Below are 14925 nucleotides of genomic sequence, written 5' to 3' on the forward strand. Positions count from 1 at the left end.
GTGACGGTGGCTTCGGTGGGCCTTGGTGTTCACGACCTCTCGCCAAGTTGTTTCTCCCCTTGTCATTCAATAGCTCTTTGAGATATACTTGCTGCAACATGTTCACAACCTCTTTCCTGAGGGCGAAGTAATCTTCTGTCTTTTATCTGCATTCCTGGTGGACTTCGCAGAGGGCGTCAGATTTTTTGGTGCTCGGGTCGGACCTCATCTTTAGCGGCCACTTTACCTTTGTTTCTCCAGGGCGTTGACTATTCTTGTAGGTGACACACAAAAATTGTGAGCAGACTATAAGGGGGCATGCCTCTCTCGTTCCGGTGAGTCCCTATCCTCGACCTAGATGGACCTTCATCATAGCGAGAGAAAGGCGGGGGCCCTGACGTATGGCTGATGTCGTTCCCATTTTAGCCGTGAGACCGGGTGGTCCCTCCTTGTGTTATCTCTTCGTTCTTTTTGAGGCTCGACTTGTACCGAGACAAGTCGTCGAGTTAGTCTGTTGAGGTTGTCATCATCTGCTCGGACTTCGGCACAGTACGCATTATGGATTTCATCCCAAGTGGTTGGAGGATACTTCGTCAACCGGCTCAGCAATTTTCTAGCTCTTGAACCCTCTCTACTCAACCATTCTGAAAGGCTGCGACTGTCATCCCTTCAGACACATTTAGTAGGGTCATCCTTATCATATTGAATTGGGCAAGGAAGTTCCTCAGTCCCTCTCCTAAGGACTGCTTGATAGCGAAGATGTCGTTTACTCTTGTCTCAACTTTCTTGGCCCCGACATGCGCAGTCACGAACTTATCTGCCATTTCTTTGAAGGTTTCTATGGAGCGGGCTGGTAGCTGTAAATGCCATGTTAATGCCCCTCCCGTATGGGTCTCGCCCAATTTCTTCAGCAAAATAGGGGATTCTTGTTCCTTGGTTAGGTCGTTGCCTTTTACGGTGGTGACGTAATGAGTCACGTGATCTTTGGGGTATGTCGTTCCATCATATATCTTGAGATACAACGACATTTTAAAGGTCTTTGGTATGGAATGTGGTGTTTCTTCCTCGCTATATGGATGCTCTATGAATCTGCCGGCGTCCCTCTTTGGCAGTAGCTTAGGGGCGCCCGGTATCTTGTCGACTCATTCTTGGTGTTCTTTCATATGGTCTCTGAGTGTCGAGGATGCCATCACTTGCATTGTTAGTAACATTGTCAATTATACCTGGTGTTGGAGGGTCTGGTTGGTCGTCCTGCTCGTCTGTTCGTCGCGTTGTGTGGGCTCTTGCGGCCTCTATGGTCGTGCATGGAGCAGGTTTATTGAGCACGTTTGCTAACGTATCATTCAGCCACGCTTCGAGGAGCTTTTTCATAGTCGGTCGCGTTCCCTCTCCTGTAGACGTGGAGGCCCCTTTTCCATTTGATTTTGTTATGTTGCAATGGAGGGAGGCGACCTCTCGCGCCTGGGGGGAGGCAGTGGGTGTCACGTCATCGCCTAGCATTTCACAGCACTCATTGATAGCGTTCATGAGGTTGTCAGGGAAGTCACCTATCACTTTAGTTCTATCTCTTTGGTTACCTGCCATGTAGGTTTATGTATGTGCAGAGAAAGAGAAATATCTTGTGGTTTGTTAGGTTAGCAACTCACGTGAGTTGTAGATCTAAAGGAAACTAAAGGATTAGCTAAGAAGTCCCCACATACAACGCCAAACTGTTTGACCCAAAATTTAGATCTGGGTTCAACCAATTAGATTTAAATGAAATAGAGTCTATCTTAGCTAATATTAATATCCAAAAGTTAAAGTAACCGATTTTGTAGTAGACAATATGTATGTTTGATCGAAAGGCAATAAATGTGGACAATACTAATAATATTCAATGACCTAAAAGGTGGAAGGTAGCATTAAATAATAATAAATGACAATGAATAGCATTTAAGTAAATAAGAACCTACGAGTCACCCGAAAAAATGGGTGAGATTTGCGGATATTCCTTCTGATAATGAAGGATGATTGATGAGCCTTCGAATATCAAGTAGTTCTTAGATCCACTAGAAAGGTTATGCAAGAATCTTAGTGAAAAGGTATTTCTCGTGTGCTTGCAAATAAGCTAGATTCTCTTGTTAAAGTCAATGTGTTTTCTTACAAATGAATATCTTGCCTCCTATCATTATGTCTCTTTCTATATAGGAAACATATTCCTAAAAACCCTAATAGTACATGTACAAAGAATATCCACTAGAATATTCTCTTTTGCGCCTTATCCTAAAACTAGCCGTTATAACTTTGTCTAAGATCCTCGACTTCGACCTTGATCTATGATGACTCTTCCACCGCACCCTTCATCACTTTAGGGACCACTTCGACCTTGGGCCGATCTTTGTTGAAATCGTACTGATGGCACATGGCAGTCTGCGATTACCTCCTTAATATTAGTGTACCTTTGATCGTATCAAAGGTAGATCAAAGGTAATTTTCGACCCATACATTAGGGTGTAGACCTGGATTTGAATATGCAATCTTCTTTAATACTTTCTTGAAAAAACGAATCTTAAAAGTTGTCGTAATCTTTAAAAGTTGTGTTAATCTTTATGGTACTTCTTGTTACGGTCTTATAACAATCCCTTTATTCTTTTTCGTATTTTTTTGAAACATCAATATAGTCTCAAATACGTTAGATAATTTATGTTTTATGAATTATGAGAATTGGATCTACTCTTTTTACTGTAACTTTTTCATAATTTTATTGCTTATTACGTTAATTCTTCTATTAGATTTGCATGAAATCAGAGCCAGTAGAGGCGACCCAACGGTAAAGTAAATAAAGCAGCTGCTTTGAGCGGGGCAAAATTTCCTAAGGGCTATAGGTACACATGTCAATTTTTCTATAAGAATATTAAGTATTTGACGAAAAGGTACTAACAATTTGACATAAACATCACATAATCTTTCTATGCAAAAGAGTATTCACTTTTACTTTTTTATATTCGTTTGGCCTTCTCTAGAATTCAAGTCTTATTGTCATTGAGTAACTATCTTATAAACTATTCATAAAGTAAAAGAGCATAAACACAATTGCGACCTCTTTTGTGTGTTCTCAAATTTTTTGGTTCAAGAATATTGAAGCAGCAAAATTTTATTAAGTTATATCTATTTGTCGAATCAGATTTGATTGTTCTATATTTTTATTATTGTGCATCTAAAATTTTTTACAAATAAATTACTAATAATTTTACATCTCAAAAGCTGGAATAATATAATTCAAATTTTTTTATATAATTTGTTCTATGACAAAAAGTTTAGGGCATCTCATTGTGGCTTTAGGCCACATATATCATTGAGCCACCCCTAAGACCAAGAACTTAGACATTCAATTTGAAATCAAAGGAGAACCAATATAATTAGTTCTTAAGTAAATACTAGTAAGTTATCATCTCTAACATCAAATTTTTACTCTTTAGTTCCTATTTATTTATCATGTTTGTCAACAATAGTTGTTTCACAATATATATCATTAAAAAACCTAAAGTGAATTGATAATTTTTTTTATTTGACCTCTAGTATTAACAGGGTGAGCATTAATTGGAGAAAAAACACTATTGTGAAAGATTAAAGAATAAATAAGAATAAACTAGCCAAATAACTCTCATTATTTAAAAAAAAAAAGAGTAAATAATAAATGAGGATAAACTAGTCAAGAATTAATGCTATATATAATACTCCATCCATTTTATTTAGCATTTAGCTTGTATAACAGGGTGGTCGTTTGGTTACAAAAAATAAGGGATAATAATTTTGGAATAAAATATGGGTTAAAATACACTTGGTTAAATTTGGTATGATATATGTATAATCTATGTATATTGACTAGAAAAAGTAACCAGTGAATTGGATTAGCTATATGTGTAAAGATATATTAATGGGTCAAATATAGGTTGAGCCCATACATTACCCGATGCAGAATGGCTGTTAACCCAGAAATAAGTACTATAACCCTAAAGTTTACTCTCCTTTTCTGTTTCAGTTACAAACACACCTAATCCCACGTTCGGTACTTCAAGTGAGTTGCAACACAAGTGTCGGTAAGTTTTCCTTCTTATGATTTGATAAAATAGAAGGAATCAACAAGCGAAGGACTTCATATTTAATTTAATTTTTTTTCCTTGACAAACATAACCGATCCCATTGATTAATTTCCAGGAATTAAACCAAGGTTGGGAATCCTAAATTGTTGTAGTTTCATATCTTCGTTTCCTAGTTGAAGTTGGTTTTGTATGTTATAAATATGTGTGAATAATTATTAGAAGCCTCTTACCATAGCTTTCTTCAATCTCCGTTGTTCAAATTGTTTGATCGACACAAGTATTGTTTGAAAGGTTCACACCATAGCTTTCTTCAATCTTTGTTGTTCGTTTTTCGAATTAACATATACCAATGGGAAGTCGCATTGAAGAGGAAATCCTGAGAAGGTTACCAGTGAAGTCTCTTCTTCGATTCAAGTGTGTTTCTGAATCTTGGAAGACATTAATCTCTGAACCTCACTTTAAGAAGAAGCATCTCAATCATGCGAAGAATCAAAATCCCCCAAAAATGCTTATTGGCCAAACATGCCCTAAGGATGATACTTTTTACTTCTATTCTTCCTCTTTGTCGTCGCATCGTATCGTTGAGGATGTTCGGAATCTTGATTGCCCTTCAAACTTTGTTCCGGGCTTCTGCAAGATCTATTGTTGTTGTGATGGCTTGTTTTTAATTGGGATTGATAATACACCTAATTCTTCAATATTGTTGTTGTGGAACCCCTTAACAAGAGAATCAATAGTACTTCCCGACCAGAATGAGAATTCCAATTATTCTATTTATGGATTGGGATATGACCCAACTAGTGATGACTATAAGGTGTTGAAGGTTGAGGATGATGAAGATTATGAGGATGACGATGATTGTGAAATATCCAATGAAATTCTCTCACTAAAAAGTGGTTCATGGAGAAAAATTAGTGATAGCAACGATAAGGATTATAACTGTTTGTCATCGGCCGATAGTATGGACTGTCTGGCATTTGTACATGGAGCATTTCATTGGCATGGTTTTACAGAAAGAAATGGCTTTTTGTTTTCTGTTATTTCTTTTAATATTTCAAATGAGCAGTACGGAGAGATACCGTTGCCAGAACGAATGTGCTTGCCGTCTAACATGATCGACCATGGCGTAGCAGTGTTGGGAGGAATGCTCTCTATAAATTGTGTTTACTGCAATGGAACTAATTTTTTTGATTTGTGGGTAATGAAAGACTACGGCGTAGAAGAATCTTGGATTAAATTATTTACCATCACAAATGCCAGGATTCCTTCCATCATACCAATCGTACCCAAGTATATGTTTGCTGATGGTGAAGTTTTATTCAGTTGCGGAAGAAGAACCGAATTTATGACATCCAAAGGACCATATGGATTTAGCAATCTAATATGGTCTCTAGCTAGTGGTGACATTGACACATGTGGATATGTTTATACGGAAAGTTTGATCTTTCCAGAAGTAAATCTCTAGGTTGTCTTGCTTACTTAGTACTTGCGTTTGCTCATGTATGATTTTTAATTTCGTACTAATTCTTATTTCATTTCATATGAGTGTACACTAGTTTTAGCTTACTCTTCCAAATATTTGTAAATAATGATAATTTAGCATCTAATTTTAACCAAATGTATGTGCTATTCTAACATCGAAATAAGAGTTCTACGTTCTATATCGTTGTCTTCCTCAACCTGCGATGGTGTACTAAGTACTATTTATGAGCCTACTTATTCAAATTTTAGATAAATGTAAATTGTGCAATTTCTTATTTTCCAAATTCTTTCATTAGTCAAAACTAATTGGTGCTTTACAGTTTACTCTTGTTTATGTCTGTAACTGGATTGACAGATCAAATCCTCATACTTTTCCAATTTCTTGTGTTGATTAAATAATAAATTTACATAAGAACAGTAAACAGAACAGTAGAAAGTCACGTGAGGATTTAGTTCCACTTCCACTAACCCTGTCATTAGCCAAAAAAAAACTATTATCAGATCAGCTCAAAGAGAATTAAGACACAAATTATTGTTAGTTTCAGCTCTTTTAATCAAACTATAAGTGAGATTAGTGACCAATAACTAAAATAGGTGACTAAATAGTTGGGGGAAACAATAACAAAACGTAACAAAAATAGTATTTTTTTTTTTTTAGAAAAAATTGTCTATATAAATTAACAAACTTTACTTCAACAAATTGAGCAATTTTAACTAACCAACTTAAAAATCATACGGTAAATCTAAGAAATTTGACCAACAACCGTTGCTACAAACAAAAACAATTAAAAAAAAGAGTTATAAACTAAACTAATTAATAAAAATAATTAAAGAAAAAGAATTAGACACCAAGCTAAAATTTATAGTATAACACAAATTAATAATTTCAACATAAACTAAACTAAAATTAAATTAAAAGATTACAAGTAATTTTGATAAAGTACTCTAATGTTTTATCAAAAATTATGAAAGAGAGTACTAGATTCACTTTGTAGAAAAATTTGAATTTTTAAACGTAAAAGAGAGTTTAATAAGAATAGCTTTTATTGGATTTAAGCAAAGAAAAGAAATCATAAAGGAGATGGAAAACAAAGACAAATAGAATATTATCCGACTTCAATGCTTTGGCAGAGGATCAAACTTGTGACTCTTTTGAACCCGTTGACCGTTGCTCTGCACCTTTTGTGTGTGTCAAGTGAGTTAAGGTTCTTTTATATACACTTATTTTATATTTTTCTGATGAAATTCGCAGGTAAAAATAACAAATTTTGTCGACAAAGCAGATTCAACTGAACCCCTTCCTGTGATGAGGTGAGTCTTTTTAGCTAATCCCATGAGATTTTCAGTGGGATATTATTGCTCTAAATCTTAAGCTATAAGTATTATCACCATTTACCATAATCAAGATTGAATCTTTTTGGTGTAAAATTTTGCAGAGGAAGACTTAAAAGTGCGTGCATAAATAGCGGTTTTAATCCTTCAATTTTTTTTACATTCAAATTTGTGTTCATTATCCAAAAATTACTTTTCTTTCATTGCAATAAACACAAGTTATACAAAGCATTTCTCCCAACACTGCCATGGTCGATCATGCCAGGGCCGGCTTTTGGGTAAAGCCACCGAAGCCCAAGCTTTAGGCCCCCAAACTTTAGGGGCCCACTTTATACCCTATAATTTATTTTTAAAATTAAAAATTTTTACTCTTATTACATATCTTCGTAAAAACTGAAAAAGAAAAATATTTATGCTCCTTAAAATTAGCCCCTAACATGTAAATGCAAAATTTATGAAAGGAATCAAGTGATTATGTCTTTTCCTTATTAAATATTATGTAAATAATTCCACTTTCTTTCTTGGTTTTCTAAATATTCAAAAAAAATTTATGTTTCTCAATTCTCACCAAATGTTACTATTATTATATCTTTCCTTTGTGCCTCCAAGAGATCTTATTGTTCTGCATTTTTCGTCTATCAAGCTAAAGTATATTGTGAAAGCAACAAATATTTATTTTCATATCAAGTTCATGAATCAGATTCTTCTATTCCAACTTTTTAGTATTAGTTTTCATCTAACATTTGCTTTTCTTGATATTTCAACACGTATGCATATATTATCTTTTTAGTATTTATCAAAAATTAAATATGTTAAATAGAAAGTATGAATCTGGTTATTCAAATTTAAGGGGAGAAAAAGATAAATCATTGATACAATCCCAAAAAAGAGGAGATAATAGTACTCTAGTCGATATAATCAATCAGATAAAAAGACTTGATTCTTTTTTAAATACTTATATTGCTTATAGAATAATAATACCAGTTCTTGTAATGATTGCCTCAGGCTGCCCTCGACCACAAATTAGAAACTTGAAAGAAGTTTCTTAAAACTAAAATTGATAAAATCTTACTTAAAATCAACCATGGCGCAAGAAAGATTGAATGGATTAGCTATATTACTGATTGAAAAAAATTATTAGAAAAAACTTATAATAAAATAATTATTCATAATTTTGCATCTCAAAAAGTTAGAAAATTAGATTTTAAATAAATTATAGTATATAAGAAAGTTTTTTTTTCTTTTTTTTGGAAAAAAAGGTTAAAGGCCTCTTATGCTAGTTTGGCTTTAGGCCTCCAATAGTGTTGAGCGACCCTGGATCATGTCATGCGGTTTATGATTTTTATTACTCATAAATCCTAAATTATTTCCTAAACAATTTAGGATTAATTATTTCCTAAACATTTTAGGACTCCCAATCTAAGTCCCTACGATCAGTTATGTTAGTCAAAGAAAATTAAATATTGAAGTCATTAACTTATAGAAATAAAATTTGATTCCTAAGATAGATTACTTACATTTTATCACATCATAACAAGATAAAACTCAGCGACACTTCTGCTGCATAAGCTCCATTTGGGGCTCTTATTTACCAAGTTTTTGAAAAATTCACGGTCAAGTTGATCAGAAAGGGTATAAGAAATGCAAAACATAAGGTGCCAATTGAGTATTTCTTTTCTTATTATTTTTAAGAAAAACTTTCTGATTATGAGGAACAATACAATGTGAAATTGTATCTTGGCAAAGTAGATTTACCGCGTGTGGAGTAAAACGAGATCGCCGTCTGTGGGGATCGAACCCACGACCACGTGGTTAAAAGCCACGCGCTCTACCACTGAGCTAAGAAGGCTTGTTGTCGCTCGACGAAACGTATTTATTATTACTATTATTTAGTAGAAACGTCTCGACCTGCTATACAGATTAGTAGTACCGTGTTATCTTATCTTAATAGGAAAAAAGTAAGAAGGCTTTGTGCTCTTGTTCTCCGAAAATTATTTATTATATCAATTAGTTTGTACTTTGTAGAAACGTCTCAAACCGCGATACAGATGTGGTTGTTAATGACGTTTAGCTGTTGATAGGAATTGAAAATTATTTCAATCAATAAATCACTACTGATTCCAAAATATGGTTGATTAACTCTTTTTTTTCCTTCATTTGCTCTATTAATGTGTACTTCATATAATATCAAATAATAAGGTTAATCAAAGATTTATCTTGACTTGACTAACTTTACGCTAGTTGTCAGCCTTTAAACCTTATCATAGATCTATACGCCAATAAAATACAGAGAACTAATATTATTTTTTTTACTATAATGTATAGATAAAAATATTTACTTAAATATATTTTTACTTTTATTTTTATTTGGTATAACCAGGACATTAGATGAATTAAATGGAGAGAAATGATAAGTGTGGTTTTATATAACAACCCTAATTTGTTTGAGTATGAGATGTAGTTATTGTTGTAAAAAAAACAAAGATTTTATAAAACTAAATCGTATTAGATCTTACACTTGTGCGTTCTAGTCTCTGACAGAACGAACAATGAAAATAAAAACCTCTAGCAAACATCAATCTCCGTTAGTGGAAAACATTAGAAGTTTAGTCAGTTTATGGTTTCAATGTCAAGTCAGGATATCGAAATACAGCGATTATGTGAAGTTTTGTACTGCTAGTTTTTTATTTTTACAAATTTGCAATTTCAAAAGAACCCTCGTTGTTCCAAGACAGCAAAACGTTGGTGATTTCCATTCGAAGGGTGAATTAACTTAAAATTTTGATAAGAATACGCCTTGCTACATCTACAAGATTCTAACGATTACCATAAATGTTGCAGCTTATGTTCTCATTTTTATATAGCATTGAACTTATGTTCTCATTTTTATATAGCATTGAAAATATGATCAACGAGTCAATAGACTAATAGCCTGTTTGGCCAAGCTTCTAAAATCAGCTTATTTTTAGAACTACTTTTTTTCAAAAGTAGCTTTTTTTAAAAGTATTTTGGGTGAGAAGCAATTTGTGTTTGACTAATTCATTTGAAAAGCACTTCTGCGCAGCAATTAGTGTTTGGCCAAGCTGTATTTTTTTCAAAAGTGCTTTTTAAAAAAGTGATTCCGGAGAGAAGCTACCTTTTTCTGCTTCTCCAAAACTGCTTCTATTTCTACTAAAATGCACTTTTTTTTCTAAAAAATTGGCCAAACACTTAACTTTGAAAATAAAAGTGCTTTTGGCCTTGGAGAAGCTTGGCCAAACAGGCTATAAAGCTCTATTATTAGCAGACTAGACTCAAAACAAAGATATAAACGTCCCAGAAATTAGTAACCCAACTGACAAAATAATTAGAAAAACACTGCTAATTCAATAACCAAATATCCTTTTTTTAAATATAAGGTTCAATCACCAAACCTCTTATAAGTGTAGTACATAGGCTTAAAAAAATTGCTAGCATTAAGTTTCAAAATTTGAAGTTCAAAGGAAAATCAATGAAGACAACCATTCAGTAAAAGCAGAAAAGTCTTGACATCATTCCTAGAAGTAACAGTTAAAATGGAAGCACAAAGCTCACATCCCGGTAAAAGCCTTTTTACCTCCACCAGCAGAACCAGCTGGAATCACCTTTAAGACATTGAACCTCACGGTTTTGGACAAAGGCCTGTGAACCAGAAAATGTTATAGCATACATGCTATAACAGAACATAAAAACTATAGCACAATCAAAATATAATGGTCCAAACCTGCACTGTCCAATGATAACATGATCTCCCTCTTTCACACGGAAGCATGGTGATATGTGCGCTGGAATGTTTGAGTGCCTCTTCTCATATCTGAAATAAAATACATGTTAAAACATACAAAAGGAGAAGTATAGCATCCAACGAATTTAAAGGGACCAGCTCTTGCCTCTGGTACTTCTTGACATAATGTAAGTAGTTGCGTCGAACAATGATGGTTCTGTTCATCTTAGCACTGTGGCATGTACCAGCAAGGATACGACCTCGGATAGAAACATTGCCAGTGAATGGGCATTTCTTGTCAATATATGTACCTAAATTTAAACAAACCAAACAATTAAGGTAGACCACAGAACAAGGTGAAATTAAGCAATCATAGCCATTTTTGCTAAGCATGCAAGAAAATGAATAAAAACTTGCTTGCAATATCATTTTGTATATGTGGAAGCGTAAACTAATACAGTAATTTTATGCAACTTATTGTTAACAGCGGTTTAAGAAAGCACACAAAACTAATAATTGTGGTACTGGAAATTTCTACCATTACAGCCAAACAATATCCCAATGGATGACTATAAAGCATTAACAAACTAGCCACATAAGCATCACAAATAGGAAATCATTATATGTAGATAATTACATGTACATAAATTAATCATAGTTGTTTTGGAAATATCTACCATCTCGAGAAATGAGAAAAGCATAATGGATGAAAAGAAATAACAAAATCAAAAGATAATAACTTCAGAAAAGCCATGAAAGCATCAAATGAAAACTGGTGTAAAGATCCAAAAGATGACTTGAAATCTGCAGAAGTTAAAGTCAGTTTTTTTTTTATAATGAGAAGTTAAAGTCAGTCTTAACTTCCATCCTCTAGAGAACATTACAGCCAACAAGCAACATTTCCACATAAAGGTCACCAACATATCTATTTAGTAAGTTTTTTGATGTTCTATACTTCTATTACTTATATGTAAATGCAGTCTATTTGTTCACTGTGTGGAGCTGAGAATGAAACAGCAGCACATTTGTTTTTCAAATGCAAATTTGCTTTGCTAATTTGGAACAAATTACTCAGTTGGCAAGGGATTAGAAGATCTGCAAAGGGGCTGGAGGAAGAAGTGACATGGACCTTAGTCTTGCAGTTTGCAAATGGAAAATCTAGTAGAGATGATATATAGCGTATGGTGTTGGCTGGAGCTGTCTACCACATTTCGCAAGAGAGGAATCAGAGAATTTTTCAAAGTTAAATGAGTACTCCTGAGGCGCTGGCGAGGATGATCATACAGGAGGTTCATAGTCGAGGCTACTGGTACAAGAAACTGGCTGGACAGTTGAGTAAGCTGAATTTATATCCATAGAGGATGATGTAATTAGGGTTAATGGTAGTTCGTGGTGCGCCTGTACTGTTGGTTACTAAAGCTGAGGTCTGTTCACCCTAATGGGTTCTTTTGCTTGTTTGTACATATCTTTCCCTGGTAATAAAATTTACTTAATTACCGGAAAAAAGAAAAAGAATACCTGCACTATTCAGGTTGAAGTAGGAAACAAAAAGGAATAAATAAGCTTAAAGGACATTTGTAAAAGCTTATCCTGACAACTAAATGGGAACAGAATGAGTAACTTCTTAATAGACATATTTACCAAATACCAACTACATTGCAAAAAACTTCAACCTAAAGTTATCAACATAATCCAGGTAACAATTTGGCCCTTTCAGCAAGCACACCCTTTGCTTTAGGCTCGAACAATAATTAAATCAATCAACCATTTCTTAATCCCAAACTAGTGGGCACTCTCTATATGAATCCTCTACATCTAGAGGAAAGAGAAAGAAAAGAACCTTCTTAGCATCGAAATTGACAATTAGTCTTGCAGAATTTCTGTTCAGCTCCATTTAAACCATACACAGCAAAACTACACTCACTATACTAATTAGGAAAGGTTAACATGTAATATAAATTAAAAAATGCAGAAGCCAACCAGCAAGCAAGCAAATGAAATACAGTAATTGAGCATGATTATTCATATGGAGTAATAAGTAGATGGAAAATGAATATGAACCTTCAACAGCCTCACGAGGAGTCTTGAACCCTAGACCGATACTCTTAAAGTAGCGATTGCCTCCCTTTCCTGGCCTTTTCCCTTTCCCTGTCTTCTTCGAGCTGCTCAATTACATATACAAATACAACATTAGCCTTAAATTCTTCCTGGAACTTACGGACTTGAACAGAAAAAGCTAAATAGCAATTGATCATGAAACTCACCTTAGAAAAACACCTGGCTGCTTCAAAAACGCCTTCTCCGTCTGCAACAGAAAATAAATCCATTAGATTTTTTCTTATGAGTTGGCAAATCATAATGTGACTGTGAATGTGTAAGTGAGAAGAGAGAAAAACCTGCTCCGCCATGATTGAGGACTACAAGCTGAACTGGACGAGGATAGATGCTCGGCGGCAAAACCCTAAAGTGCAACAGAGAGTGAGAGAAGTGGAAATTGTAAGAAACTTTTGTACTCTAGGTAAGGTTGGGCTAGACACTGATGGACTTGGAAAATGGGCTAATTTAGAGATGGGCGCAAATCCAACAAATGGGCTATAAGTGACATACATACGCCATTCAGTGAATACGATTATAAGTTGCGTATGAGAGCGATATATAAGGTCGCATGTCGAGTAGCATTTGAGTCCAAAGTTTTACCACTCGCATTCTCCAAATCGCCGCACTCCTCAATTGTAATTTGTAAGTCTGTATTTTTTTCTTTTCTTCTTCTTTTAGACGATGACAGATAGACCGAAAATACCAATAAATGTTGTGGTGGAGTGGTAAGTACTCTTTCATCATTAACTAGAGGTTTCGGGTTCGAGTCTCTCGGTATGGAGTCGTCTTTGTTAGGCAGCGCTTTAATCCCTCAATGTGGGACTTCTCGGCGCGAATCTGGATTTAGTCGGGCCCCAATGTGAATACTCCATCGAGTGAAAAACCTATAAAAAAAAGATAGACTGAAAATGGCAAATGCTTCTAGTTAATTGAAGTTGTTTTTAGAATTGAATTTTCTTATATATGAGAAATCAATCAAACTATACCTAAATTGGATGATGACTATACAAGTTATTATAATATTAAGAGATTTAATTCGTGGAAGCGAATCTTTGACTAGGAGTGTCAATGGATATTTAAAAATAGACTAAATCCATCGAACCGAACTGATTTTTAGGTTTCTTTTAATAAAATCATTGGTTTTTATATAAATTTATAATTGTACCGGTAATTAGGGTAGATTTTTTTATTTTATGAAAATAAATCGAAAAAATACCGAACCATACCAAATAAATTTACATGGAAAAAATATATTTATATATTAATATTAGAAATAATAAAGTATTAAATTTTTTCTTGGGCCTTGAAATTATAAAAACTATTAAAAACCAACAATTAATTAAAGAGATTTTTTCCTTCCTATATAATATTTGAAACTTATTTATCAAAATTGTCCTAATTTTGTATATTACCCACCCTAAATAAGGTTTGCTTACAATTTATATACAATTCATTATTAATACCTTAAATTATGGAATTTAGTTACATCCTTTTTCCTTTTTTCTTTCCTCTCCTCTCTTACTTTCCTTATTTTCTACCACCTCTTTCCATGTACAATCCATTATTGATGCTTTAAATTAAAAAAATTTGTTACACCCTTTTGAAATATTTTTTTTATTCAAACTCGATGCTCGTATCAAATCATTTAGTTTAATATTGTTAACTGGTAAAACAGTAAATGCATAGTAGTTGGTTTTTCCAAAATTATGCATCGGTATTTGCAGTAGCTCAATCATTGCTGGAAAAATGAAAGCAAATAGTATATTTGCGTGCTGAGAAGAAGAATAACTGAATAAGGAGATATGAAGATGTACTGCTCTCAACGAGAAATATAGTTTATAATGGTGATGCATGTGATCTGTTGCCCCCTGGAATGGAGACATGCATCGAATAATATTTTTTTGCAAAATTATTCGGCTAAATTTAGGATTTTCCTTTTTTAAAAATAAACCACCGTAGTGAATTATATAGAAAGGTTATCCATTATAGTTTGTAACAAACACTAAATGCCGAGCCAATCCTACAAAAATAAAATATTCAACTAAGACGATGTTTTCTTAACTTTTAAAAATTGGAGAGAAGAGGTCCCTTAAGTATTTGATACAAATTTGATACATCTACAACATCATATAAATTAAAAATAAATTTTATACAACTAATTATACAATATACAATTTATATATAACTTATCTATAACTTTCATATATACTA

At 33.7% G+C, this 14925-nt stretch overlaps 2 protein-coding genes and 1 non-coding gene across 3 annotated transcripts; 1 reads left to right on the forward strand and 2 right to left on the reverse strand.

Moving 5' to 3' along the window:
* The first annotated feature begins 3797 nt into the window (after positions 1 to 3797).
* LOC142176213 (F-box/kelch-repeat protein At3g23880-like) lies at positions 3798 to 5637 on the forward strand. Its single transcript, XM_075243335.1, has one exon. The coding sequence runs from the start codon at positions 4411 to 4413 to the stop codon at positions 5524 to 5526; it is 1116 nt and encodes a 371-aa protein (XP_075099436.1). The 5' UTR covers positions 3798 to 4410; the 3' UTR covers positions 5527 to 5637.
* A 3015-nt stretch (positions 5638 to 8652) lies between these two features.
* On the reverse strand, positions 8653 to 8724 carry TRNAK-UUU (transfer RNA lysine (anticodon UUU)). The gene has a single exon. It is a non-coding gene; the product is annotated as a tRNA-Lys (tRNA).
* A 1515-nt stretch (positions 8725 to 10239) lies between these two features.
* On the reverse strand, positions 10240 to 13168 carry LOC107785006 (small ribosomal subunit protein uS17). The gene is made up of 6 exons (XM_016606222.2): positions 13014 to 13168; positions 12882 to 12922; positions 12679 to 12779; positions 10784 to 10928; positions 10618 to 10707; positions 10240 to 10535 (listed from the first exon to the last, which is right to left on the reverse strand). Exons 1-6 carry the CDS (start codon positions 13023 to 13025, stop codon positions 10445 to 10447), a joined length of 480 nt encoding a protein of 159 aa, XP_016461708.1. The 5' UTR covers positions 13026 to 13168; the 3' UTR covers positions 10240 to 10444.
* Positions 13169 to 14925: the final 1757 nt, after the last annotated feature.

Source organism: Nicotiana tabacum, chromosome 22, assembly GCF_000715075.1.
Source record: "Nicotiana tabacum cultivar K326 chromosome 22, ASM71507v2, whole genome shotgun sequence".
NCBI classification, from domain to species: Eukaryota; Viridiplantae; Streptophyta; class Magnoliopsida; order Solanales; family Solanaceae; genus Nicotiana; species Nicotiana tabacum.